General features: G+C 43.9%; 1 protein-coding gene across 6 annotated transcripts in view; it reads right to left on the minus strand.

Moving 5' to 3' along the window:
- Positions 1–17475: 17475 nt before the first annotated feature.
- DGKG (diacylglycerol kinase gamma) overlaps positions 17476–27954 on the minus strand; it is a 210320-nt gene continuing 199841 nt past the window's right edge. For all 6 annotated transcript variants that reach the window (XM_063621931.1, XM_063621932.1, XM_063621929.1 and 3 more), the window contains one exon: positions 17476–20156. In XM_063621931.1, coding sequence (XP_063478001.1) covers positions 20058–20156 — 99 coding nt within the window. In that variant the 3' untranslated portion in view covers positions 17476–20057. The remainder of the gene's footprint in view (positions 20157–27954) is intronic.

The raw sequence follows: 27954 nt of genomic DNA on the forward strand, positions 1-27954 counted from the left end.
TGTTTTGTGCCCCATCCTCTTCTGCTGCCTTCTCTCTCTCTGACCCAGTGTCTTTTCTTTCATACAACAGACAACAGAAACAGGTGTCAAAAAGAGATAGGCGCCGGGCACAGTGGCTTACGCCTGTAATCCCAGCACTTTGGGAGGCCGAGGCAGGCGAATGATGAGGTCAGGAGATCAAGACCATCCTGGCCATGGTGAAACCCGTCTCTACTAAAAATACAAAAATTAGCTGGGCATGGTGGCACGTGCCTGTAGTCCCAGCTACTTGGGAGGCTAAGGCAAGAGAATAGCTTGAACCAGGGAGTTGGAGGTTGCAGTGAGCCAAAATCGCACCACTGCACTCCAGCCTGGCGACAGAGCAAGACTCCATCTCACAAAAAAAAAAAAAAAAAAAAAAAAAAAAAAAAAAGACATAGGCAAGTTAAAGGATAGGCAGAAGTTAACAAGACAAAATGGAAAAGAAAAAAAACTCTGATTTTGAATAGACACAAACAAATGAAGAAATGAAGCCAGGGAGATTTTCATGGGCCTTAATAATGGTTCAGGGCTGGGTGCGGTGGCTCACGCCTGTAATCCCAGCACTTTGGGAGGCTGAGATGGGTGGATAACCTGGAGTCAGGAGTTCGAGACCAGCCTGGCCAACATGGAGAAACCCCCTCTCTACTAAAAATACAAAAAATTAGCCGGGCATGGAGGCTGGTGCCTGTAATACAAGCTACTAGGGAGGCTGAAGCAGGAGAATCACTTGAACCCACAAGGTGGATGTTTCAGTGAGCTGAGAGCATGTCATTGCACTCCAGCCTGGATAACAAGAGCAAAAGTCTCAATAAATAAATAAATGACCATGGTTCAGGTGAAAAGGCAGCCTGGGTGTGTTTGGAGGAGCATGGATTTGGAATCACAGGCTCAGGGCTTGAGGGCTGGCCATGAGGCCTTGGAAAACCATAGTTTCCTCCTCTTTAGTCAACTTCACTGGGTTGTTGTGAGGGGCAAATAGGAGCATGTTTCTGAAACGGTTTTGTCATCTCTGAGACATCATACCAGTGGTGGTTATTATCATTCACACGAGGCTAGAAGATTTTGTTGGCTATGAGAGCAGGATGAAATAGCAGAGTGATATGGTTGCCAAAGAAAGCTAATGTGGTATCGACAGCAAGGGATGCGACTCTCCACTTGACCATCCGTTTCTGGGGCACTATGCTGTGTTCAGTTCCGGGAATTGCCTTTTAAAAGGAACTTTGGCAAACTGTTGTTGTTCCAGAGAAAATCACAAGAATAGCTTAGGGTTTGAGAGTTATGACATATAAGGGATGATTTAAGGATTTGGAGGATGTTTAGTCTGGAGGAAAAAAAATAAAGACTTAGCTAGAATGGGGTAGCTCTTTCCAAATATCTGCAAGTTGTCCTGCGGAAGAGAGGAAAGATTCATTCTGTGTTGCTGGTGGCCAAGCCAGGGCCCAATGATGGGAGTTAATAGGAGGCAGATTTGAGTGCCATCGGAGCCTATCTAAAACTCAGAAAGTTGTTCCCAGATGGACTTCCTGGGAAAGTAGTGAGCTGTCCATAAGTGGAAGTCTGCAAGCAAAGGGGACTGTTTATGGGGACAGGGTGCTGTGAAGAGAAGTCCTGCTCTGGCTGAGAGGTTCAACCAAGTGTTCTCTGTGATCCCTCCAATTCTGAGACCACGATTATCTCCTTCTGCTCTCTCTGATCTTTCTTGCTGATCTGCTTCCCTCACTGTTTTTGATGCCTTTGTTGACTGTCTGCTCCTTCTGAGAATGCTTTAGGGTTTTAGATTCAGAAATATTTCTGTAATCATTGACAGTCCAGTGTAACGGAAAGTAGGAAGGAGGAACATTTAAGAACAAAGGCAGTGTTGTTACTTTGATGGACACACAGTAACCTGTTAAGTGGGGGTAGAAGCAGAAACATGGTGGTGTGTGTTAGGGAGTCTTGTAAATACTACAGCAAACGATTAGGCATCTCTTATTCTTAGCTATTGTTTAAAATGCAAACACAACTGCTAAAGGCCTTTGTTGTTGAATGGACCAGCATTTTCCTTGTTTATACAGTTCTTTTGTTAGCTACAGAGATTCAAGAAAATTCTCACTATAAGAATTCTAGATCATAAACTGCCTTCCAGACTCATAATTTAAGCGCTTTGCTGATTTGGTTATATCAAATTCTGTACAGGAGGTGTTTTCATGATTTCTCGACTTCAGAAAAGCCATTTTCTTGAGGAAAATATTTTTCACGCATAGTTAGTGTTGCAGCTGGGAGAGTAAGAGGCTAGCTGAATCTCTGCAGTTGAGTGGGCAGCTGAGCTATTTCCAGGATTTTGTTCTGCCCCCAAGTAGCAATTATGCATCTGTCTCACAGTGCTCCACCTCAGGCATCCCAACCATTATTTCAGAAACCTCCACCTAGACTCAAAGGCACAAAATAGAACTCAGCAGATCCAGGTGGAAGGATGAGGGAATGGGTAGGAATGAGTAACATTTTGGTCAGGTTCCCTGAGGTTAGAGTCCTCGCCCAGCTCCGAGAATGACAGCAGAGACGTGGAGAAAACTGTGGATCGGGGCGTGAGTTCCAATGCTTTGGGAGCCTTGTTGGTCCACTGTGGCAGGAAGAGCCTGGAGAGACAACAGTAATGGTTCTTCAAATCCGGAGGACTGGCCAGTTGGGCCAGGCTGGGCAGGGTGGTGGGGTGCTGAAGAGGCAGCAGCAATCTGTAGGAGCTGCAGCGTCCATGGTCATCCTCCGAGACTGCTGCCCTATTGCAGACCCAGTCTCTGAGGCTGCTGTGTTGAACCCACATCCTGTTGCCTCAGCTCCACCTCGGTGTGCCCTTGAACCCTGGGCTCAGGACAGCCTCAGCCTGGAGACCAGCAGGTGATTTGCTCTTGGACCTACATCCTGGAGAGACGGACCAGCCAACTCTGATTGAAGCCCAGCCCACAGCCTTACTCCCCACTCATTCTTTTTTTTTTTTTTTTTTTTTTTTGTGACAGAGTCTTGCTCTGTCGCCCACGCTGGAGTGCAGTGGCACGATCTTGGCTCACTGCAACCTCCGCCTCCAGGGTTCAAGCGATTCTCTTGCCTCAGCCTCCTGAGTAGCTGGGATTACAGGCGCCCACCATCACGCCTGGCTATTTTTTGTATTTTTAGTAGAGATGGAGTTTCGTCATGTTTGCCAGGCTGGTGTCAAACTCCTGACCTCAGTCGATCCACCCGCCTCGGCCTCCCAAAATGCTGGGATTATAGGCGCGAGCCATCACGCCTAGCCCCCACTCATTCTTTTATTCCAGACCTGCTTCCTCACCAATCTCTTATGTCTAGGGGTTCTCTTCTATAAGCTCTGGTTTCTGAGTGTATTGAAGTCTGGGAAAATGGAGTCTGGGAATGGAAGGGACTTCTTATCGAGTCGTTTTAAAACCCTGACTTGTCTCTGTTCTTCCAAAGTAGTCCTGCTGTCCCTGCATGGAGTGATGCAATGGTTCTCAAACTTCTGTGGGCATGAGACAGCCCCAGCTTTTACAACAGCAGATGTCAGAGGCCCATTCTCAGAGATCATGATGAGGGAGATCCGGGTGGGTCCCCGAAATCTGCAGCCCAGGTGTTTCTGATGCAAGCAGTCCCTGGGCCACGGTTAGAGAAACATTAGAGGAAAGAACGTGAATTTTGGGGTCTGAGAGAGACAGAACTGGGTTACTTATTGTGTTATGTGTTGAGCAAGTTAATCACCATTTTAATTGAGCCTCCTGTTTCATCATCTATAAAATGCTGACCATGTCTCAGGGGAGATGTTGGTGTGAAGATGTATATAAAGTGTTTAGCTAGGGCTTTTAAAACATTTTATTTTACTTTAAGTTCTGGGATACATGTGCAGAATGTGCAGGTTTGTTACACAGGTATATATGTGCCATGATGGTTGGCTGCACCTATCAACCCGTTATCTAGGTTTGAAGCCCCACAGGCATAGGTATTTGTTCTAATGCTCTCCCTCTCCTTGCCCCCCACCACTCAACAGGCCCCGATGTGTGATATTCCCCTCCCTGTGTCCACGTGTTCTCACTGTTCAACTCGCTGGGGCTTATTAAATAGGGCTTTTGGCTCTCTCTCTCCCCCTCCTTCAACACCAGGAAATTGGCAACAGAGAATTTCAACCCCTCCTAAACCTAACCCATCAGTGGTACCTTTCTAGCAGTGTGCACCTGTGGAATGGTCACAGAAGTGTCTGGAGGAGCATGCATATCCCCAGTGCTCTGTGCCTGGACAGCCAATCCTGATTTCACAAGCAATGGCATGAAAAGAAATGACCAGGATGTCAGAGGTCAGCCACCTGCTGTCATTTTTATTTGCAGTAAACCACAGAGTCAGGACATACACATATACAGTGCATTACAGAGCAAGTCGACGGCACTCTATGCAGGCAGATAAGCAGGCTCAAGCAGGCGACCACTGTTACAGAATAACACATCTAGGGTGGGGGAGGCAGTGGAAGTGGAAGAGCAAGGAAGGAAGGATCTGGATCCTGGTCCTGTGCTTTTAGTTAGCTCCTGTGCCAATCATGGCTGGTAAAGTCTGCATTTCTGCACTGCAATTGAGGTGTGTTAGGACCTTTAGCTTCAACCTGTGCCCAGGGTCATCCCCAAACACTGAGGTTTAGCTGAGTTCCGTAAGTGGAAGCAGTGCTTTTCTGCTGTGGGACTGAAGTCTCTTCCAGCACACTGGCAATTCAGGAGGGCAAAAGAGGTTTGATACACGGAAGGGAATATACTTATATTTCAGGGCTCCTGTATGTGTCTGTGTCAGTGTCTGTGTATGGGTGTGTGTAGAGGTGGAGAGCTTACCTAAGAGTTTCTTTGTAGTGTTTCTTTCATGTTGGACTCCCCCCATCCCCAAATTAGCTGATTTCTGAGCATGATCAGTCAATGAGGGAAGGAAAGTAGATTCTTGGCAGAGGGGCTAGGAGTGGCCCTCCTGGGTCAGCAGGGCTTGGAGAAACCTTGGGCCTGGTGGGAGACCCATGAGGACAAAGACCCTACCTCTTCTCCTATGACGGCCGCATTTACCCAAGGTGAAGCAAGATCGCTACAGCAGCAAGGTCTTTAGAGCACCCCGTTGTTTGACAGATAGAGAAAAGCATGTCCCAAAAGCCTATAGGATGTGTCCAAGACCACGTGAATGAGACAAGACTGAAGCCCATTCCCTGTGCCGCTCTTGTTTTCCCAGGCAGGATTTCATGCCTTATCCTATCATGGGATGTGGAATGATTCCCTTCCACAGCAGCCTCTATGGAGCATTTGCCAGACTTCCCCAAGATAGAAGGTTCTTACTTGTTTTCTACAGAGAGAGAAAATCATCCATCAGGAACCCCTTAGCAAGTGGCTTCTTGGAATTATGACTACTTGCTAATAATAACACTTTCTCTGAGATACCCACCAAACTTTGAGGTCGACGGTATAGAGAAGCATAAAAGCATAAAACTTCTTCCCATTCTATGGAAGAGGACAGCTGTGCTGTAAGCTGGGTCAGCAACTTGCTGTAAATCCTCTTCTCTTTAGTTGAGTTGTCTGCCTCTTGCTGTCTGAAGAAGGAAGAAAGAAAACACGGCAGGTTTTGAAATCTGCCTCCTTGTCGAGTGACCTACACACTAGACCACACTGTCTCTATTAAGACCTCGGCAGGTTAGCACAGACCAAAAAGGGCAACATCTGGAGCATCAGGCCCTGTCCAGGTGAACACCTGCCTTGCCTCCTATCCAGGGTCCTGGGAGAGTTGCTTTGAAGGAATTTTTTATATGCTGATAGAAGAACCAGTACTGAATGACCGCCATTTGTTATTCAGCTATAACTGAATATATATGCTATGTGCTATAACTGAATATATATGCTATATATATATATATAAAATAGCAAACCAAAATATAACTGCAAAATATAAAATATAAATAAAATATAAAAGCAAAAAATAGATATATAAAATAAATATAAAAAGGAAAATAAATATAAAAGCAAAATATAAAAGCAAACCAAAATATAACTAATATATATGCTAGTGTTATGCTGGCTGCCAACTCTACATAAAAGGTTGGACTTGATAACATCTAAGGAGGGGCCTTTCCAACCTAAGGAGGCTATGATTTTAGAACTCCTTGCTCCGTGGACTTCTCATGTTAATTGAGATAGTTTGTTAGAAACTGTGAGTCCAGTAGGGTTGTGCTTGTTGGTTTTTGCTTATTTGTTCTGTCTTTGTTGATTTTACAGAAACCCCATTCACCTAACTGCCACAGCCTCTAGTCCATTCTGGGTTCCTGGATCTGGTTTTACATTGAAACTATGGTCGTTATGGCCTGGGATGTTCCACTACGTCATTATGGGTTAAACTTCCCCACAGTTCTCTCTCACAAAGGTGCTTTATGTCTGTGATGTGACTCAAGAGGTAAAGAGAAAAAGGAGAGTAGTATTGAACAGAGGGGTTTAAGTTAGACATTGAGGCCATTTTTTAATGGAAGAAGTTGTGAGACGCTGGAGTGCATCCTGAAATTGGGCTTGGAGTATGCCCTCTGATCTTTCCTGGGCCTTTTAAGCACAGGTTTGCCTGGAGGTAACAAAGTGGGCAGATGGCCCCTTAAAACCCTTTTCTAATCCTCTGATTTTATGTATGAACATTCTAAAAATAGAACCATGCTGGGGTGGGGGAGGGTGCAGAGACTGAAGAAAAATATCATGAGAATAAAAGAAAAAAGCAGAAGAAGCAGGCTCTGGGTATGGGTAGAGGTTGAGAAAAGCAGAATGTGATGGGAAAAGATGGAGAAAAAGTAATAGAACTGCATTGCGACATATTAAGAGATTAGGGTGCAGTGCCTGACAGACTGACGTTCTTTTTTTTTTTTTTTGAGACGGAGTCTCTTTCTGTCGCCCAGGCTTGAGTGTAGTGGCGAGATCTCAGCTCACTGCAACCTCTGCCTCTTGGGCTCACATGATTCTTTTGCCTCAGCCTCCTGAGTAGCTGGGATTAGAGGCGTGCGTTACCATGCCCAGCTCATTTTTGTATTTTTAGTAGAGATGGTGTTTCACTATGTTGGCCAGGCTGGTCTTGAACTCCTGACCTCAAGTAACCCTCCTGCCTTGGCCTCCCAAAGTGCTAGGATTATAGGCATGACCCACTGTGCCCAGCCCAGATAGACATTCTTTTTTTTTTTTTTTTTTTTCTTGAGTTGGAGTCTCGCTCTGTTGCCCAGGCTGGAGTGCAGTGGCTCAATCTCGGCTCACTGCAAGCTCCACCTCCCGGGTTCACGCCATTCTCCTTGCCTCAGCCTCTCCAGTAGCTGAGATTACAGGCTACAGGCGCGCGTCACCACACCCACCTAATTTTTGCATTTTTAGTAGAGATAGGGTTTCACCACGTTGGCCAGGCTGGTCTTGAACACCTGACCTCAGGTGATCCTCTTGCCTCGGCCTCCCAAAGTGCTAGGATTACAGGTATGAGCCACCACGCCCAGCCCAGATAGACATTCTTTAAAAACAAAATATTTACTGATGAATCCTTTAGTAAGTGTGTGAATCACCCTATCCAGCCCCATTTTACATGTGGGGAAAGTGAGCTGTAATATGACTTGCCCACGTCCCTATTGCCAGTTGGTATCAAGGGAGGCACCAGAGTTGGCCTTGCGAGAGAAGTCCAATGCTGAGCGGAGGGAGAAGAGAGGAGGGATGTGTGGGTAGGAAGTGTCCTCAGGATGTGGCTTCGAAGCTCAGGAAAGAGAATGAGAATGGGCACAGCTAAGAATGGGCACAGCTAAGAGAATGAGAACGGCCACAGCTAAGGCCTGCGTCTTCCTTCCCTGGCCCTGCCTCAGAGCCCCAGGCCTGGAGTGACTGAGGCGGCAGAAGAGAGCCGGGCACTGCAAAGGGCCTCACGCATTTCCTTTCCTTTCGTCAGTGGCAGTAGGAGAACCAAATCCTGTCATACAACCGTCCCTTCTCCTCTTGGGAGCCATGCAAAATATCCACTGAATCTGGAAGCTGGGCTCATGAATGGCTTTTCCTTGCTTTTTCTCTTTCCTCGTTTCTCTGAGTTCCTGAGTGCGGTTTCCAGAAGTTTCTTTTCTCCTTTAAGAAAATGGAGTCTGGGAATGGATGGGACTTCTCACCAAGTCAGTCAGAGGCAGGATGGATTTCTTGCAGATGACCTACCTTTGAGACTATTTGACAGATTTCCCTAAATGTCCTTTTATTTCCCCTTTGGGGGAAGATGGGAATTCTCATCGATTAGGTTGGTGCAAAGGTAATTACAGTTTTTGCCATTAAGAGTATAAGCAAAACAGCAATTACTTTTGCTCCAACCTAATATTTTGTCTCTCCCTCTGCCCTAGTCCCTGCTCACAAACATCTCAGAAGGGACCTTTGAGCTGGAGTCCTCCGAAATGTCACACAGGCGTGGCCCCCAGCTCCCACTCTGTTTCTATCCTTGCTCCCCTGTGGTGACCCGCAGCAGTGTGGCCCCATCACAGAAAACAGCCAAGTGAAGGGGACTCAGCACATTCAAGTGAGCTTTGTCTTTTGAATTCTTATTTTCCCGCTTAGGAAGTTGGGCCACTTTTAATCACTGGGAAATAGGAAACTTTGTGCTTCCTCTTCGCTACTACAAAATGACTGATGAACAGTAGTACAAATAGGCCTCTCTGTTCTGAGGAGATAGAGAAACAAAAAATCATGTTGCCTAGGCGAGGCAAGCACAAGTGTGCAGAGACCTAGCCCAGCATCCGTCTCTGGGAAGGCCTGCCAAGAGCTCTTATATAAGCTGCAGTGAGCTCATGTGTTTGATCAGCAGATCCTGGGCTTCAGGGCCAGGGGTTAGGCTGGAGGAGGGAGCTTAGAAGAGATTGTGTTCTTCCAAAGAGGGGGCGATCTGGGAAGAAAACATGTTCCTACACTCAGAATGATGGAGGCAATTTTCATCTCTGTGCCGTCAACATAGACTTCCTTTTCTCGTGGTGTCAATGTCAGGAGAAGAAAGTGATGCTTGGCGTTATGAACTCCATGATGTGAGGAAAGGGGTGGCGAAGGGAGGGGTGGTGTTTAATGATTCAAAGGCGGGCAGATGTGCACTTGGGGTATGGATAAGAAAGCTTTCCTCTCGATATGTGGGAAGTCAGGTAGGTGCCCGTGTAGCTCCACCATGCACAGGCTGGGAATCTATCAGGCGTTGGTTTCTACTTGTTACTTCTCCCTTAGGCTGTGCTTAAAATGGGAAACTCATTTCGTTCATTGACTGAGACAGTCTGAATATTCTGGCACCTGCTATCACTCATTTTTGCCTGCTTTTCTTTTGTTTGGCAGAATCACTGAGCTGGTAGACCTTTGCAAGAAAACTCACCACCCACCTTGCCCACCATCTTGTCCGGAACATGTGCAGTCAGCCCATCCTGATCCCAGTAGCTAAGCACAGAGCAAGTGGAATGATACCTGCTTTCCATACATTTTGCCTATTGAAAAATTCTCTCTCACCCTGCATAAATGAGCCAAAGCTTTTCAACCAGACTTCCCAGATGTTCTCTCAGGGGTTGACACACTTCCAGATCAGTCTTGCCCTAGTGGAGGGGAGTATCTGTACATCACAGCAGCCTACCCACTCCCTGAGTCTAGCTTCCTATTCTTCACATGATGGGGCAATAACTATAACTGTTTTTTAGCTGAATAAATAAATCTGCCGACATGATGTTCTATTGTTTTACCTGTTCAAACTAATATTATGCCCAGCCATTCTGTAACTACTAATGCTTTAAACAGTTTTTTATTTCAGAATTAAGAACATGAATTTTTCAGGTGAATTTCTTTTTCTTTCTTTTTTTTTGAGACGGAGTTTTGCTCTCAGGCTGGAGTGCAGTGGCATGATCTCAGCTCACTGCAACCTCCACCTCCCAGGTTCAAGGGATTCTCTGGCCTCAGCCTCCTGAGTAGCTGGGATTATAGGTGCGCGCCACCATGCCTGGCTAATTTTTTTGTGTTTTTTCAGTAGAGACGAGGTTTCACCATATTGGGCCAGGTTGGTCTTGAACTCCTGACCTCAAGTGATCCTCCTGCCTTGGCCTCCCAAAGTGCTGGGGTTACAGGCGTGAGCCACTGCACCAGGCCTTTCAGGTGAATTTCTAACTCCTCCAAGTGTTTTGCATTTTCTCTCTGGCATCATTAGTGCTTATAACTCTTTCCAATTCAGTGTCTTTTGAGAATTTAGTTCATGGGCTGTTTGCTTTCCTGTTTCCAGAAGAATCGGAAATGTTTCAAATACAGCTAAGACTGTCTTTGGTTCCACCCCACACTTTCTCCTCATGAGTGATGGTAATGTCCTGATGAATTTCTGCTTGGAAACAATTGGACTCAGTCAGTTGAGAAATGACAGAGCTCATATGCACAACATCTTGAAGCCTTCCTTCAGCAATGCGGACGATACACACAACCTTCAACATTTCAGAGAGAATCCTCCTTGAGGATGTATGCTCAAGTATTTTGGTGTGAGATGTCGTGATACCTATAACTTACTTATAAAAAATTCAGGCCATGTGCAGTGGCTCACGCCTGTAATCCCAGCACTTTGGGAGGCCGAGGTGGGCAGATCACGAGGTCAGGAGATCGAGACCATCCTGGCTTACATGTTGAAACCCCCGTCTCTACTAAAAATACAAAAAATTAGCCGGGCGTGTGGCGGACGCCTGTAGTCCCAGCTACTCGGGAGGCTGAGGCAGGAGAATGGCGTAAACCCAGGAGGCGGAGCTTGCAGTGAGCCGAGATCGCGCCACTGCACTCTAGCCTGGGCGACAGAGCGAACCTCCGTCTCAAAAAAAAAAAAAAATAATTCAGCCAGAAAAGGATGAAACAGGGCAAAACGTTAACAACTGTTAAATCTAAGTGATGGGTACATGGTTGCTCATTATATTCATGGCTGCACTTTTTTGTATGTTTGAGCATTTTCATCATAAAAAGAATTTATTCCCAGATGTTCTAATTTCAGGAGGCGTATTTAACCTGTGGGGGCTTCGGGAGGCTGACAGGGAGCAGATGGGAGGCAGGAATTGCTTAGTTCTCCTAGGTCTATTATCATTACCTTAATGTCTGGTAGTAGCAGAGTACGACAATAGCAAACCTCAAACAGCAGTTCCGTGACACCCTCTGTTATTAACACCTTCCATGCAAGTATGGTTCTCTGAGTTAAAAGATCTAGTTCTCAATCCCTTTACCTCAAGGATGTTGGGGAGAGAGGAAATATTCACCAGGAAAACTTTTTTTTCTTGAAGATCATGCCATTTTCTGGTAATCAATTGGTACCAGTTTTCTTAAAAAAAAAAAAAAAAGACAAAAAAAGTTCATTTATTACTTTGAAAGTACTGTTGTTTAGTCCCTCAGCAGAAAATGCAAACTTTCTGGAATCTTGTTCCGGATTGCCAGGTATATTGTGGGGTTTTAAAATTCATTTCATTTTCTATATTCTAGGGTACAAATACGTTATTATTTTTATTATTCCTCACCTTGTAATTCCTCTTAAGATTTCATTTTTAAAAGATGTTTGCTTTTTGAGACTTAAAAATGCTCAATTTTTTTGCGTTACTCTAGGCAGTATTTTTTATCCCAAATTATGATTCACCCAAAAGGTTTTTAAAAGGCCACTTCAAATCTCCACTCCACCTTTAGAGATGTTACTAAATTCTGATATTTGACTACCTGACCTTGTTTCTTTTGCCCCTGATCTTTACTATGGTCTCTGCATATCTTTCAGACTGATCTTTAATACTATGTGAATACTGTGATCTGGCTGAGTTCTTCACTAGGTATCTACCGTTGTCCATCCTGCTCAAGTAGTGCCTTAGGATATATCCCATCTGGTGCCTGGGAGCAAGGACCTGGGAAGGTAGGAGGAGGTTGACATGGACCTCTTGCTGCTCAGGGCTGCTGCCCCACTTCAGGGTGCCCCTGCATCCAGACATGTGAATGCTATTTCCACTCCAGCTCCGTGGAAGAGGGAGGAGAGGGACTTGGGTTTCCAGTTTGAGAAGGGAATAAGTCCTACATAGGGAATTAGTTTTGGGGTAGTAAATCCCTGTCCATTCCTGAGGCTCAGAGGAATTGGTAATGGCACTGCAGGCACAAACTTGGACTTTGAAGGCAGATACGGACAGATCTGAATCCTGGATCTGTCACTGTGAGATTTGCTCTGTTTCTCAGTTTTCCTCACTTGTCAAATAGAGAACCATATAGGTTTTTGTGAAGTTCAAAAGTGGTCATAAAAATAGTAAGCTTTGGACTAGATAATGATAGTTGTTATTTAATAACAATGTCATTAATACCTGGGGATTTCTATTTTATCATTTATTCGACTTTAGGCTTAAAAAATATTTTTTGAGGATTTCTCAGTTCTTCCTTCTATTTTTGGACTGTAGTGTTCATGCCCACCTCCCTTGCCCAAATCAATCTGCCAAAAAATCCAGTTCTCTATCTCTTTTCATCTTATGAATCTGTATCTTATTATGCTGATCTCTTACTGTGTTGTAACTCTACTTCTGTGCTGCCCTTTTATTCTTTGTCAATTCTGACCTTATCTCTAAGAAGTGAATTGCAAATATTTCTGTCTTTCTGTCCAAGTTGAATTTCATATTTTCTGAATCATGTAGCTGCCCTCCATGTGACCTAGAAAGCCCTTTGATGATCCATATTTAGCTGTATCCATCACTCAACAGATGTCTGGGTAGTTAAAGGCCCCCATGAGCTCCCTCTACATCCTGTGGTTTCAAGTTCCTGAGTTGTTAGTTAAAAAGCTTTCATCCCCCTGCCCCCCACCCATTCCAGGGTAGAAGTACAGATACCCACTTTAGCTATTCATTCATTTATTCATTTGACAAATATTTACTCATTACCTACTGCATGCTTGATACCGGGTTAGACGTTACCCTCTTTGTTCCAAATTGCATTTTCTTAATCTGACCCATTTAGAGTAGTCTTCCAGGTTTTCTGATGATTTCTCTGGAATCAGCATTGAGCATCCAATTAAACCGTCTCTTCTACCTGCAGGATTTCCTGACCCCTGGGAGACTAGGAGGCTTAATCGTAAACTCTGATGTCTTGCTATAATGTACCTGCTATTCCATGAACAGATTTCAGACTTACAAAGGTTCACCACAGCTCTATCTAGGGGAGTTTAGTTCGCAGATGAGGTTGCAAGGCTGTGCTTGTCGTCCTGCACCTTGGACATGAAGAATGAAGTGGCAGCAAGGGTAGAATGCCTAGCAAGTTAAGTAGCTAGTTTCCAAAACCCCTTGGTTTTCTGTGTCCCTGGTTTCCCACAGAGACGCCTATGAGGAAAGATGCTTCTCTGCTTTTTGAGCTCTCTGGATCTTCCCATTAGATAGCATCTCCTGGCATCTGAAAGGCAGCTTGCCATTCTGTTCTCCTGTGGAACACAGATGGCCCAGCCCACGCCTATCACTAATGAGGACTGCATACAGAGCCTCCTTGCTGGAGGCTCCCTTCAGCAACCCCAGTGCTCCTTCCCTTTGCTGGCCAGTCACTGTTGACCATGGCATTTAAATCTGAGAAGGCTGTTTGCTGCTCTCCCACTCACAGAGCTGAACAAAAAAACCTATTAGGTATAGGTCCTGGGAGATGAGTTGCATGAAGACATTGAGGATTAAGGAAGGGATGGCTACTGATTCGATTTTCAGGGTTTTGGGATCCAGCTGCCCATGGAGGCTGTTGAGTTTAAATACGAACAAGCACTGGAAGTTCTTCAGTAGGAACATGATTAGATGGTTATACAGAGGTTGAACAGATGGGATATCAATTTGTCAATGCCATATTATTTCAAGTAGAATACTAGTATGGTTGGAAACAATTAGAATAGAATGTTAAAGGCACTAAAATATAGTAGAAAAAGCATAGATTTTCTTTCTTTTCTTTTTGTTTTTTTTTTTTTTTTTGAGACGGGAGTTTCATTCTGTCACCCAGGCTGGAGTGCAGTGGCATGATCTTGGCTCACTGCAACCTCTGCCTCCCAGGTTCAAGTGATTTTCCTGCCTCAGCCTCCCAAGTAGCTGGGATTACAGGCGTGCACCACCACACCCGGCAAATTTGTATTTTTGGTAGAGACGGGGTTTTACCGTGTTGGCCAGGCTGGTCTTGAACTCCTGAACTGAGGTGATCCACCCACCTCGGCCTCCCAAAGTGCCGGGATTGAAGGCGTGAACCACCGTGCCTGGCTGAGCATAGATTTTCATATGAGACAGACCCGTGTCAAGTCCTAGTTCTATCACTTGCTGTCTGTTGGACAAAGTACTTCACCTTTCTATGTATGAATTTCTATATCTGTAAAAAAGTACAATGTCAATATCTTAGGCTGTTCTGAAGATCAAAAGGGAAAGCACATGAAAAGACCTTGACACTGTGCCTGGCACTAGTAAGCAATGAATGGGAATTTCCTTTCTTTTTTTTTTGAGACAGAGTCTCGCTCTGACACCCAGGTTGGAGTGCAGTGGCGTGATCTCGGCTCACTGCAATCTCCCACTCCCGGGTTCAAGTGATTCTCCTGCCTCAGCCTCCTGAGTAGCTGAGATTACAGGCATGCACCACCAAGCCCAGCTAATTTTTGTATTTTTTAGTAGAGATGGGGGTTTCACCGTGTTGGTCAGGCTGGTCTCGAACTCCTGACCTTGTGACCCGCCCACCTCAGCCTCCCAAAGTGCTGGGATTACAGGTGTGAGCCACCGTGCCCAGCGGGGAGTTTCCTTTCTTATCTCCCTTTCCTGTTTTCTCTTTATAGCAGAAAGTTGAAAGATGCACTCTAATATGGTAGAACATCAAGTTGAGCTAAAATCAATGGCTCCATGTGACAGTTTGTATAATTCTGCTCTCCTGTTTTATTTAAAACTTGTTTGAATTTGAGATGTAGGATAGTTTCTTTTTCCTTGGTATTGCAAGTCTGATACAGGTCTGATATTTATGATTAGAAGTTCCAAACTGTTAATATGGATCTCGGTAGAAAGGCAAAATCTATTTGACTCTAACACTACAATCCATTTTTTTAAGTTCTCAGAGCTACCAAGGGGAGCAATCACAACCACCAGCAGCGACCCTTGAGGGTGCCAGTGAGTCAGGTCAATCCTGCCATGTCCAAGACTGGACTAAATGGTCAGTATTCCCGATCCAGAAATTGCTCTTGGAGTCATTTTTCATTCTTTCAGAAAATAAGGGACACCAAGAAATGCTGTTCAAAGGGAATTAATAGATTTACTGATTTAACATTAATGTCTACGAAAACAGTTTAAATAGCTTTTGGGGCAAGGTAGATTAGTTACTGTTTGTTTCCCATCCAACCAGGTCAAAGCTTTTTCCTATAAGAGCAGGTGCATGTTCATTCCCGCACGTGGCAGCCCTTTCCATATTAGAGCAGCTCCAGGAGCAGTTACTAAATTGAATAAAAGTTAACCTGTCTACGCCTGTGTTTCTCAGACCTGATTCTGGTCTCTAGAGTTACACAGATGAAGTCTGATCTCTACCCGCTATCATGCCTACCCTTTTATTTTTTCTTCTCTTTAATCCCCTTTCCAGTCCCTTCCCAACTCAGGAAACAAAGGGCCTAGATCATTGATTCTTGCTTGAAGATGTGTAGAGGGGAACAATAAAAATAGACAAACAATCTCATAAAGAAACAAGAAAAAGTGTCTTAAGAATGGAGACTTGGCCGGGCGCGGTGGCTCACGCCTGTAATCCCAGCACTTTGGGAAGCTGAGGCAGGTGGGTCACCTGAAGTCAACAATTCGAGACCAGCCTGGCCAACATGGTGAAACCCTGTCTCTACTAAAAATACAAAAATTATCTGGGCATGATGGCGCATGCCTGTAATCCAAGCTACTCAGGAGAGGCAGGAGAATCGCTTGAACCTAGGAGGCAGAGCTTGCAGTTAGCTGAGACTGCGCCACTGCACTCCAGCCTGGACAACAACAGCAAAACTCAATCCCCAACCCTCGGCCAAAAAAAAAAAAAAAAAAGAATGGAGACTTCTTGTCCTAGAAAAAGCACTTTTTGAGATATTATTGTAGAGGATGGTCACTTGCGTGTTTCCACCTCCACTGAGAACAACAGAATAAATGGTGGTCTTAAGGCAGTGTTTTCTAATCTATAGATGTTGACAAATAAAGGACTCTGGTTCTTTACTAGGAGTTCTCAGAGACTCTCTATGTACTTCCCAGAGGAGATCTAGCACTTGACCATGGAACTCTTTTTTCACGGAACATTTGATGGATACTAGTGTTTTGGGAGACACATTTTAGGAAATTATGGTTTCAGATATGCTGTGGGGACTCAGACTGGACATTTGAAATAATTTCGATTGATTACCGTTAGAGCCTGGAGCTGGCGGCCAAGGAAGACTGTGAAGTTTCCTTCCTTGGAAGGTTGGTAGACTCTTCCTCCTTCCCCCAACTCCCGCTGTTTTAATATTAGCATTAGACATGCACCTGCCTGGGAGTGTTGAGGTGTAGGCCTGACATATAGGGGATCTGAGCATCTAGATCCTTCCCATCCCCATGATTCTATTTTTATGGATCCCAATTGTGGTAGTGTTGCATGGAAGGCACAGACTAGCTGGGACAGGAGGTAACTGAGAGTTTTGGCCAAGAGAAGAGGGGGCTAGAGATGGGAAAAGTTGATGCAATTATTTTTGGCAGGAGTTGGAACCAAAGCAGCAGAAGAGAGTAAGTTTTAAGACTCTCTGGCAAAGTAACTTCCTAATCTGTCACTGAGTATGTGTAAAAAAGTGATTAGTGGGTCTCTATATTTATCATGATTACTCACAAATATGTAATTTACATAATATATACAGCACATTAAGTACTATGTCACCTTATATAATGTGCATATGTATAATGTATATGCATGTTATGTAACGCCAGTCTGGAGGCTCTTCCAGGTTCTGCCAAGTATTTCCTAATTTATTTGGCAATTTTAACGTATCTTTTCCATCTGTGGAAAGAACTCTCTTGAGAGGAGCTGGTCTCTGACCTGAATATAATCATCCTACTAGGTCTACCTCCACTCTCAACTCACTGGGGAAACCCCACAAAGACTAAGCCATAATGAGACACAATTCCTAGCCCATCAGTTTAGGGACAACACAATGTACTAAAGAGTTCCTGCTTTATGGTTTTATTGCTGTTGGGGCAGAAGCATGGGGGGCAGGTGAGAACATGTTTGTAGCATGGCCAGAATCAGAATAAGAAATAAGGGACTAGGTTCTCCCCTGACTAACCACGTGGCTTTGAGAAGTCACTAAACGTCATTGAGCCTTGTTCTCCTCATTGAGATTGAGATAATAATACCTTCTCTGCTAACCTCTGAGGTTGCTATAAGGGTCACTATGATGAGGGACTCCACAACAAGAAACCACAGTCATAGTGTTTAAAGGATGATTTGCAAGGCACGATTAAACAACAACACAAGATTTACTAAGGTTACCAAACTGGAAGTGCAATTCCACTGAAGTTGTTATACTCCATGCCTCTAAGAAGGACTTGGGATATGTCTCTCAAGCAACATTGCAAGTCCTGTGCGCTAGGGTCCAGCAGGGAAGGGCCATTTTCTGCACAGCCCCTTCATGAGACTTGTGAGTCTCTGAGAATCAATTTCACCTGTTGATAGTGCCATGTCTCAATAGCCTGTCTTGGGGATCATGGCTGAAACACATGCACGAACTTCTGTAAATGTCTTAGAATCAGCGACCCCAAACCTGAACCTGTCTCAGTTTCAGAATCAAGTGGCTTCCAAGATAGTACCTGTAGTAATTCTGGAGCTTGTTGGTCCCATCACCAAGAATACCATCATTAAAGATATTCTTCAGGTGGCCTGGTTTTCCCCTTACTTAGCATTCTGCACTGTTGGGTTGAGCAGAATGGTCCTAGATCTTGCTCCTAGATGGTCCTTCACAGTTAAGTGCCATTTGTACACACAATCTTAATATTCCCTTCTTCGTCCAAAGCTCCTGTCCAATGCGAGGATATTAGAGGCAGCTCAGTGGAGCGATATCAAGTGGGTCCAAGTTTCCACTGATAAATCTCAGAGACGGATGGAGGCCCAATGAAGCTCTGCATAGCCTTGCCCTTGGGAAAGGATGGTAATGCTGGCACTTGCTGAATGAAGCCCACCGAGCTCTGCTGAGACCCCTCTGTCCTGGCTGCCAGTATCTTGCAGAAGATGCCTCAGTTCTCCTCGTGACTCTCCACTGAGGTTATCCCTGCAGCCAAGGTTGTTTCCAAACTAAGAGACTATGGTACCATGATGAGGTGACATGTGGAGAGTTCAGTCTGATGATCTGTTTAGTACCTTCGACCTCAGACCAACTTCTTTTCCATTCAGGCCAGAGAGAACCTCTGGGAAGCAGCTGAGGCGCTCGTTTTCTTGTGTGGACATATCCCATCCACGCATGTGCTGTAGGTTTGTTCCTCCCTGGCAACCTGGATCCAAGTGGACTCACTTTTCAGTGACCAGAAATGACCCTACTCTGATACGTGTGGGTTCTTTTCTCCGTTAAATATCTTTGTAACGGCACCTACTCTCAAGCTGCATTAGCCAAGACACCACGGAAAAGTCTCTGAACTTTTCTGAGACTCAATTTTCTTATCTGACAAATGGGAGAGTAAATCCAGCCCAGCAGGTCTTTCATGCTTGTTTTGAGGATCCAGAATAGGAGTTCTCAGTCTCTTCATTCATAATAGGGAGCTACTTTCATTCCTCTTAACCCTTGTGATCACTGCAGGGAGATGCATCCTGACAATGAAACGGTGGGGTGGGGGAGTAAGAACCTTCTTTTTCCTTACCACTTTCTGTCTCATACTACCTATCCTTTTTTTTCCAATCAAGAAAAGTCCATCAGTAAATAAATATTTATATATATATATATAAATATATAGGCTAAATACACACACACACACACACACACACACGCGCGCGCGCGTGCGCACGTAAGACCATCAGAAGGTCCTTCAGGTCATACTCTGGGAGTGATGAGTGCAAAGAAGCAGGAGGGAACCGTCTCCTGGTTTCCCCAGTAAAGTTCCTTCCTTCCCATCTTTTCTGCCTTCAGGAATAGTCTGCCACCAGGGCTTGGAACTCAAACAGGAAACACGCTTTGGCTTGAAAAAGAAAGAAGCTGGGGGTGGTTTTTTTTTTTCTTCCCTTTTTACACAATATTATGACACCAATTTGAAAAATAAATCCCAGTTTCTCCGCTTTCCCTCCCAGGTGTTCACAGAACTAAGAAAATAAATACCACATCTAAGGTGTGCTATGCAGGCAGCTCTGAGGGCTCTTGGAGCCGCCTCTAAACAAACACATAGACACCAGGAGAAGGTTCCGGGAAAAAATAACAAGTGCCCACTGACAGCGCAGAAACCCAAGAATGGAAATACAGCTTTCCACGGCCTTTCTGCCTCCTCAGCAGGTTCAGGGAGACGTTGTCACTCAAAGGACGACCAAGAAACCAACGTGCACCTGCTGAGCCCTGCCAAGGATTATGCTCTGAGAGCTGGAGGCCATTTTGTCTCTGTACAGAGGGACCTTTGTGCAAATTCTCTGGAACCAGAGCTCTTTCCCTTGGCCACATCCGATCTCACCATAGGCAGGAAACCTGCAGCCGGCTCCTCGCGAGCGTCCGTGAAGAAACTTGCAGGGCTGGTAGAAAGAAAGGGGGATTCTCTTCAGTCTCAGAAAATTCTACTCAAGGCCTGTGGGAATGTGGAGGCTGCTGCATAAGCCAGCCACGCCCTCATGGGCCCTAAGTCCATTCAAAATGTTTTGTTGGCACTGGCTCTGTTAGGGGTGTACCCACTGTTGAAATAGAATGTATGGCAAGGTGGCGTTTTCTTCCCGAAGGGTGGCTTTGCTTCCACTGGTTAGAGAAGTGTGTATGTGTGTGTGTGTGCATGTGTGAGTGTGCACATAAATGTGTGTGTGAGTGTGCATTATAGTTTCTTGCTTTCTCTCTTGGTTTAGCTGCTGTTTGCACACTGTTTAGTCTTTTGAACGGCTCTTCCTCCTCAACGAGAAGAAGCTGCTCTTCTGGGGAGGCCCCATCATCATGGGCGCTTGGTTCTTGTGAGTAATTTTAATCTAAAAGCAAAGAGGCAGAAATGAATTAGTGGCATGCAAATCTCAGTAGCCTAAGGGAGAGTGAGTCGCAGAGAAAGGAAAGGCCAGCTTCAGGCTGGAAGGAGCCACATGCAGAAGGCCAACTGTCCTTGAAAGGCTTCAAAATTGGCAACTTGACCCTGACTGGGCCTGGAGTTTGGCACGGCTGGAAGTGAGGGGCGGAAGCACTGGGGAGAGACAGGTGTGAGCTTCCCACGTGGTGATCAGCTCACACCTGTCTTGTGTTCTTGGTATTCACAGACTCTCAGAATGTCACAGCCAGAGGAGACCTCAGGGACTCAATTGACCCCTCTGCAGGAGCCCATTAGACTAGCCTAAGTTCACAAACAGAGCAGCAGCACAATTAGAGCCCAGTTCTTCAGATTCCCAGCCGTCATTGCTCCTGGTCATTCCTGCCAAGGCAGTGCTGAGATGTCAATCAAGTGACCGAGGCTTTGGTCTGACCTCTGACCAGGCAACATTATGTGGAGAGTTCCCAAGTGAGTGCCTTATGTATTTCCTCTTTTCTTGGCCTTCGAGTGAAGACCCTAAATTCTTTAAAAAAATTTTTTTTCTTTAAATTTTAGGGTTTATAAGTGTTTTCTCCTGTAAACTTTAAGTCAATCGGAAGTGAAAGACACTGATGTATTCTCATTTTTGCCTTTGTTCCCAACCTTATCCTCAGGTCACGGCTTTGAAATAGTTAATTCCTACCTGAGTGTGGCCTTGCAACCTTAATAATCTACATTATCAGTCCATCCACAATATATATTAAGTATGATAATGCTCAGAGTAGGACGATGAAGTGGGAACAGGAAGCACTTAGAATTCAAAGACCTGGGTTAGAGTCCAGACACTTCCACTTCTTTGCTGTGAAAATTTAGACGAATCATTGAATCTTCAGAGCCAGTGCTTACTGAACTGTAAATGAGGAGGATAACATTTGTCTTATTTTCCTCACAAAGATCAAATAATAGATTGTCAATGAAAGCCCACTGTAAACTGTAAAATAGAAAGTAACAGTTAGTGAAATCCTTGTCTTATGGAGAAAGGGAAAGAGAAAGATGGATGTCAAAAGAAACAGAACCTATGAACTCATTCTTGTGGTTTTTACCCCATTATAGGAAATGACAGTGTGACCGCAGGGAACAACAGAACTCTTGAACACAGAACCATCAACGAGTTTAAATTAATGTCGGCTAACCCAAGTGGTGTCCAAAACAAGGTGGGCATGGAATGAGAAAATTCTGATGGGAACAAGGAGGAAAGAATTTTAAAATCTGAAGGAAGGAAAGGAAATGTGTTGGTGAAAAGGGAGTGGGTAGAGAAGTCACAGATGAGCAGGTTGAGTTCAGGGCAAACTATGAGAAATGTGGTCATGGACACAGGTGGGGGCAGCTGGTGTGGGGTTTTAAAGGGAGGCAGAAAGACTGGGTTCACATGAAGAAACAAGGAAGCATGAAAGATGGCATTCTGTGCTGGAGAATAACATGACAAAAAAAAAAAAAGAGTTTGAGGGAAATTATTTAACAGCTGTTGTCAAGGTGAGCTGGGGTAGTGAATACCTGGCTAAGAGGGCACTACTGTAAGCCAGGTTTACATTGAAAGGGCTCCAGGAACTGTAATCCTGGCACTTTGGGAGGCTGAGATGGGCGGATCACTTGAGGCCAGGAGTTTGAGACCAGCCTGGCCAACATAGTGAAACCCCATCTCTACTAAAAATACAGAAATTAACTGGAGGTGGTGGCAGGCACCTGTAATCCCAGCTACGTGGGAGGCTGAGGTAGGAGAATCACTTGAACCCGGGAGGCAGAGGTTGCGGTGAGCCAAGATGCACCACTGCAATCCAGCCTGTGCGACAGAGAGAGACTCCATCTCAAAAAAAATAAAATAAAAATAAAGGGCTCCAGGAAATGGAAGGGAAGGATGGAACCAGAAGACACTGTGGACAATTAGCATAACCTGGTGCTAAAAGCTGAAAATGATCCTTATGTTGGCTTCCACCAGCCTGGAGACCTAAAAGGGGAGAGAGTCTCTGTTTTGTGACAGTCACCAGAGGAGAAAACCGAGAATGCATCAACATCATTTTGTGCTGTGTGTCTTATTGTGGGCATTATGTTTATCCCAGGACGCACGGAAGCGAGGCATAGGCTGGAGACTGGAGACTCGGACAGCACTTATTTGTGGCATGCAATGTAGCATTCTTTGTGGCATGTTCCCCTGTGGTCAGCCTTCTCTCACTCCTGATCTCCCATGCCCAAGAGGGGAAGGACTTCGCTTATTCACCACGGTACTCTCTGAGCCAGTGCAGTGCCTGTTCAGGGTACAACACACTGTGGAAGTACTGACTGATAAGCCCTACGTGCTGGCAGTAGAGATGGCTATGTTTGAGGCAGAGGATGGTAGCTGGTGCCTACATTTCCCGCTGGTAGAGCCCTCCCGCCCCTTTTTTTTGAGACAGAGTCTCGCTCTATCGCCCAGGCTGGAGTGCAGTGACGCAGTCTCAGTTCACTGCAACCTCCACCTCCCAGGTTCAAGCGATTCTCCTGCCTCAGCCTCCTGAGTAGCTGGGACTATAGGTGCAAGCCACCATGCCTGGCTAATTTTTTTATTTTTAGTAGAGACAGGGTTTCACCATGTTGGCCAGGATGGTCTCGATCTCCTGACCTCGTGATCCACCCGTGTCTGCCTCCCAAAGTGCTGGGATTACAGGCGTGAGCCGCTGCGCCTGGCCTTTTTTTTTTTTTTTTTTTTTTTCAGATGATACAAGACCCTCACTTCTCTTTTTTCTCCCTTTAGCTGAGCTATTTATTTGCTTGTTAGTACCTCCAGGGCACAGAAGAGGAAGTAAAACTCAAATCTCTCCTGCTTGTTTTTCAGCAGTTCTGACAAAGGTCTTGACAGGGTAGGAGTCTGGGGCTCCTGGGTGACATAATATTTTGGTCAGCTTTGTGGATTCTATTACTATAGAACCGAAAGAAGTATGAAATCATATCCTCATTTCCAGTCAAAGAGATATCAGTCCCTTACCCTCAAATTAGGGGCTAGCAGGTAAAATAGTTATGATCCTATTTTAGGAGGTAGTTGGATGTGGCTAAGCCTGCCTTTTCAAACCCTGATAGAAAGAGGTCATCCCACGTTTCTGTAGTTAGCACCCAAGCTTCTTTGGTAATTGGGCAAGTCAGGCCATTAACTAAAGTCTCTATGATTTTCTTAAAAACTATTCACATCACTGACAGCACCTGGCCAAGTGCTAAGATCAGCAGCTTAGTGCATAGTTTTCTGCTTGATCACAGAGAGAATTGATACACTAAACTCTTGCATGATAGTTCGAAGTTCACAAAACTATTACAGCATGTAATTTCCCCTTTAAAATAGAAGAAAAATGTGAACTTCACTAGCTCTGGGGATTGACTTCATTGGGGGCTGTTTTCTGCAAACCAACACATTTTTATTACTTCAAGAGAAGCAAGAGATTGAGGGACTTCTTCCTGAATGTTGCCTTCTCAGGGCGTGTAATTCAGATAATGCCTAGTAAAATGGCCAATAACCTGAAGTGTGAACCCTTCCCAAACCATTTGAAAGGTGTCTGAGGGGCCGGGTGCGGTGGCTCACGCCTGTAATCCCAGTACTTTGAGAAGCCCAGGGGGGCAGATCGCTTGAGCGCAGGAGTTCAAGACCAGCCTGGGGAACACAGTGAAACTTCGTCTCTACAAAAAATACAAAAATTAGCTAGACGTGGAGGCACGCCCTTAGCTACTTGGAAGGCTGAGGTGAGAGGATCGCCTGAGCCTGGGAGGTCGACGCGGCAGTGAGCCGTGTTCTCGCCACTGCACTCCAGCCTGGGTGACAAAGTGAGACCTTGTCTCAACAACAACAAAACAACAAAAAAGAAAAGTGTCTGAGGTCTGCTGTAATTTGAACTGGAGATGCACAGAAAGGCACAAATCTGAAAGGTCTCAAATAGTCTCTGTGATATTTTAAAAGTTAAAGACATATGGCGAGCCTAAGGGAGGAGGAAGGTTTGCATGGCTTTCCGGTCTCAGCTGTTTCCGGGCTCTCCAAGATCCTAGAATGTGCTACTTCCTGACAGTGTTTCCTGCCATCAGAGGCCTTCGAATGTAAATGGACAAGGCCAGGCGTGGTGGCTCACACTTGTAATCCTGGCACTTTGGGAGGCCGAGGTGGGGCAGATCACCTGAGGTCAGGAGTTCGAGACCAGCCTCGCCAACATGGTGAAACCCCCATCTCCACTAAAAAATACAAAAATTAGCCAGGTGTGGTAGTGGGTGCCTGGAATCCCAGCTACTTGGGAGGCCAAGGCAGGAGAATCACTTGAACCTGGGAGGCACAGGTTGCAGTGAGCTGAGATCGCACCATTGCACTCCAGCCTGGACAACAGAGCGAGACTCTGTCTCAGAAAAAAAAAAAAAGAAAAAAAAAAAAGAAAGAAAAAGAAAAAAAAGAATGTAACTGGACAATCAGGTTTTGCAGAGGGTGGGGAAGAAGTGTGGGATTTATTGATGAGTTGGAAAGTTCAACTACGTCGTTGGTTCTCAAAATGTGGCTCATAGGCCAGCAGCATCAGCATCACCTTGGAAAACTTGTTAGAAAGGAAAACTCTCTGGCATCCAGACTTACTGAACCAGAAAATCTGGGATGTGGCCCAGCAATCTGTGTTTCAGAACCCCTGTAGGTTATTTAGATGCATACTCAAGTCTGAGAATCACCAGACTAGATAACTAGGATCATCTTTGACTTTGAGATTCTGCTATCGTCTAACTCTGGGAGAAGGTTCTGAATTTTGACGCTCAAATTATGCCACCTAACTGTGATGGTGAAGCATGAAAGATCATCTTACAGTGTTACAATAATGAGACAAGTTTTCTTAATAAATATATATATAATTTTGTCTATACATATATAAACAAATACGGGCGTTTGTTTTTGTTTCTTGTTTTTGTTTTTGTTTTGAGATGGAGTCTTGCACTGTCGCCCAGGCTGGAGTGCAATGGCATGATCTCGGCTCACTGCAACCTCCGCCTCCCGGGTTCAAGTGATTCTCCTGCCTCAGTCTCCTGAATAGCTGGGATTACAGGCGCCTACTACCACGCTTGGCTAATTTTTTGTATTTTCAGTAGAGATGGGGTTTCACTATGTTGGCCAGGCTGGTCTTGAACTCCTGACCTCGTGATCCGCCTGCCTCAGCCTCCCAAAGTGCTAGGATTACAGGCATGAGCCACTGTGCCCAGCTGAAACCTTTCCCTAAATGTTGGGCTTTTAAAGGAAATTTTTAGGAAATTTCCAACTTTTTGCAATGATAAGTAATGTAGACGTGACATTCTTATATATCAATCTCTCTGTATTTCTGGTAATCTGTATTTTACTTAGAATAAATTCCTAGAAGTATATGAACAATTTTTAAAAGTGAAAGTAAATGAACTAGATCAATGTATATTAATATTTATAACAGTCCTTGATACATGGGTCTACATGCTTTTCAGAATGGCTGTAACTGTTGATACTCTTGCCTCGCTGTGTGAGTGTCCTGGTCTCCCCAAACCCTTGACGGCAATGAATATTAAGACAAAAAAACAGCTGTGCTAATTGGTAAGTGAAACATGGCATGGCTTTCTCACTGTTTTAATTTGAAAATCTTTTCTTCCTTTTTTAAAAACTTGTGATATTAAATATTGTTTCATAGATTTATTAGCCCATGGCACTTCTATGAATTCTCTGTTCACTATTGCATTGTTAGTAATTTTTTTTCCACTGGATTCTAATAGCTGGTTTCTTTACACCTTGTGAGAATTAACCTGATCTTTGGGATAGTGATTGCAAACATCTTGTCCTTAGTCTTTTAAAGATTCTATATTGATTTTTGACTTGTAGAAATTAAAATTGGTTAATAGTCAAATATGCCACTTTTTCCTTAGAAAATCCCTGCCCCCAGTGTAATTATGATCATCTTTTTTTTTTCTGGTAGCTAGGAATATTTAATACTGTAATTGAATTGGAGGTTTTTTTTTGTTTTGGTTTTGTTTTTGGAATATAGTTTGAGGTGAGAGGTTCTATATAATGACATTTTCTGAAACGCAATTTCTTGGATATCGTATGCTAAACAGTTCATGCCTACCTAATTAGTTTATAATCTTTCTCTTTCCTTCATTAGTTTTTATGTATACTAGGGTTTCTCAAGGCTTGCTTCTGTACTATTGATTTATCTATCTATTACCATGCCAATAGCATGTTATTCAAATTATTGTGGCTTTATAATTATTTTAATATCTTGTGAGAAGTTATTTCTCAGCATTCTTTTATAAAACATCCTAGAAATTGCATTGTTTGTAGAGTTAAAAAAACAATTGCACTGGGATTTTGGGATCCCTGTTCAGGAACATGGGATGTTCTGTGTTCAAATCATTTTTTTTCTTTATTGGTTAAATCTTATAGTCATCTTCATGCATTTTACACAGTTCAGTATTTTATGTCTTTTATTGCTTATATAATGATATTTTAAGCTTTTAATTATATTCTTTGAATTGATTATTGCCAGTACATAGGAAAACTATTAATATTTGTCCATTTTTTCTATACGGTTTTATTGAAGTAATTTATCCTTTGAGGTTTTCAGTTTATTCTATTAGCTTTTTATGTACATAATCATACCACATACAAATAATGACAGTTTTGACTCTTTTCCAAATAATCATATTTCTTTTCTGCTTCAAGTATATATTGCATTGGCTAAAATTTCCAATGTTAAAAATACATGTCTTGTTCATGATTTTAGTGAGAATTCCTCCAGTGTTTTATTATTAAGTAAAATATTGGTTATGGTTTGACATATATTTAACAAAGGTATTTATTAGTAGGGGAGAAGCTTTCTGATCTTAGTTTTCAGGATTTTGTCTTTAAAAATCAGAAATGTTGAATGTAATTGAATACTTTTGGGTCATCTATTTTATCATGTAATTTTTCTATTTAAACTAATATTAGAAGGCTTTCTTTTGTTCCTTTGATATGCTCAGAGGGGTGAATGATTCTTTCAATACCTTGTTCAATTCTACCTACTAATACTTTTAACTAGAATTCTTATGTCATATTTATATATAGTCTATAGTCTATAGTTTTCTATTTTTAAGTATAATTTTTGTTAGGTTATTGCATGTCTTCATTTCATAAAATGGATTGAGTAGCTTTCCATCTTTGTCTATACTGTGAAACAGTTTACCTAATTATGTATTTCCTAGTAGTATGGAAGATCTCACCAATAAGGCCATCTGTTTTAAGATCATTTAGTATGTAATTCTTTGAAATAATTTAGTTTCATTAATGGTTACCAGGATTTTCACTCATCTTCTTAAGATGTTCAAGTTCATTAGAATCAAGATGATTATATATTTTGTTTTATAATTTTTTTTTTTTGAGACAGAGTCTCACTCCGTCGCCCAGGCTGGAGTGCAGTAGTGTGATCTTGGCTCACTGCAACCTCTGCCTCTGGGTTCAAGCGATTCTCATGCCTCAGCCTCCCGAGTAGCTGGAATTACAGGCATGGGCCACCATGCCTGGCTAATTTTTGTATTTTTGGTACAGATGGGGTTTAGCCACGCTGGTCAGGCTGGTCTCAAACTCCTGACCTCAAGTAATCCTCGTGCCTCAGCCTCCCAAAGTGCTGGGATTATAAGCGTGAGCCACCACGCCCGGCCTTGTTTTATATTTAAATAAAGCCACGGACACAGTTATATTTTTATATTACATTTATATTTTTTACATTTTA

The sequence above is a fragment of the Symphalangus syndactylus genome, chromosome 17 (genome assembly GCF_028878055.3).
Source record: "Symphalangus syndactylus isolate Jambi chromosome 17, NHGRI_mSymSyn1-v2.1_pri, whole genome shotgun sequence".
In the NCBI taxonomy this organism is placed as follows: Eukaryota; Metazoa; Chordata; class Mammalia; order Primates; family Hylobatidae; genus Symphalangus; species Symphalangus syndactylus.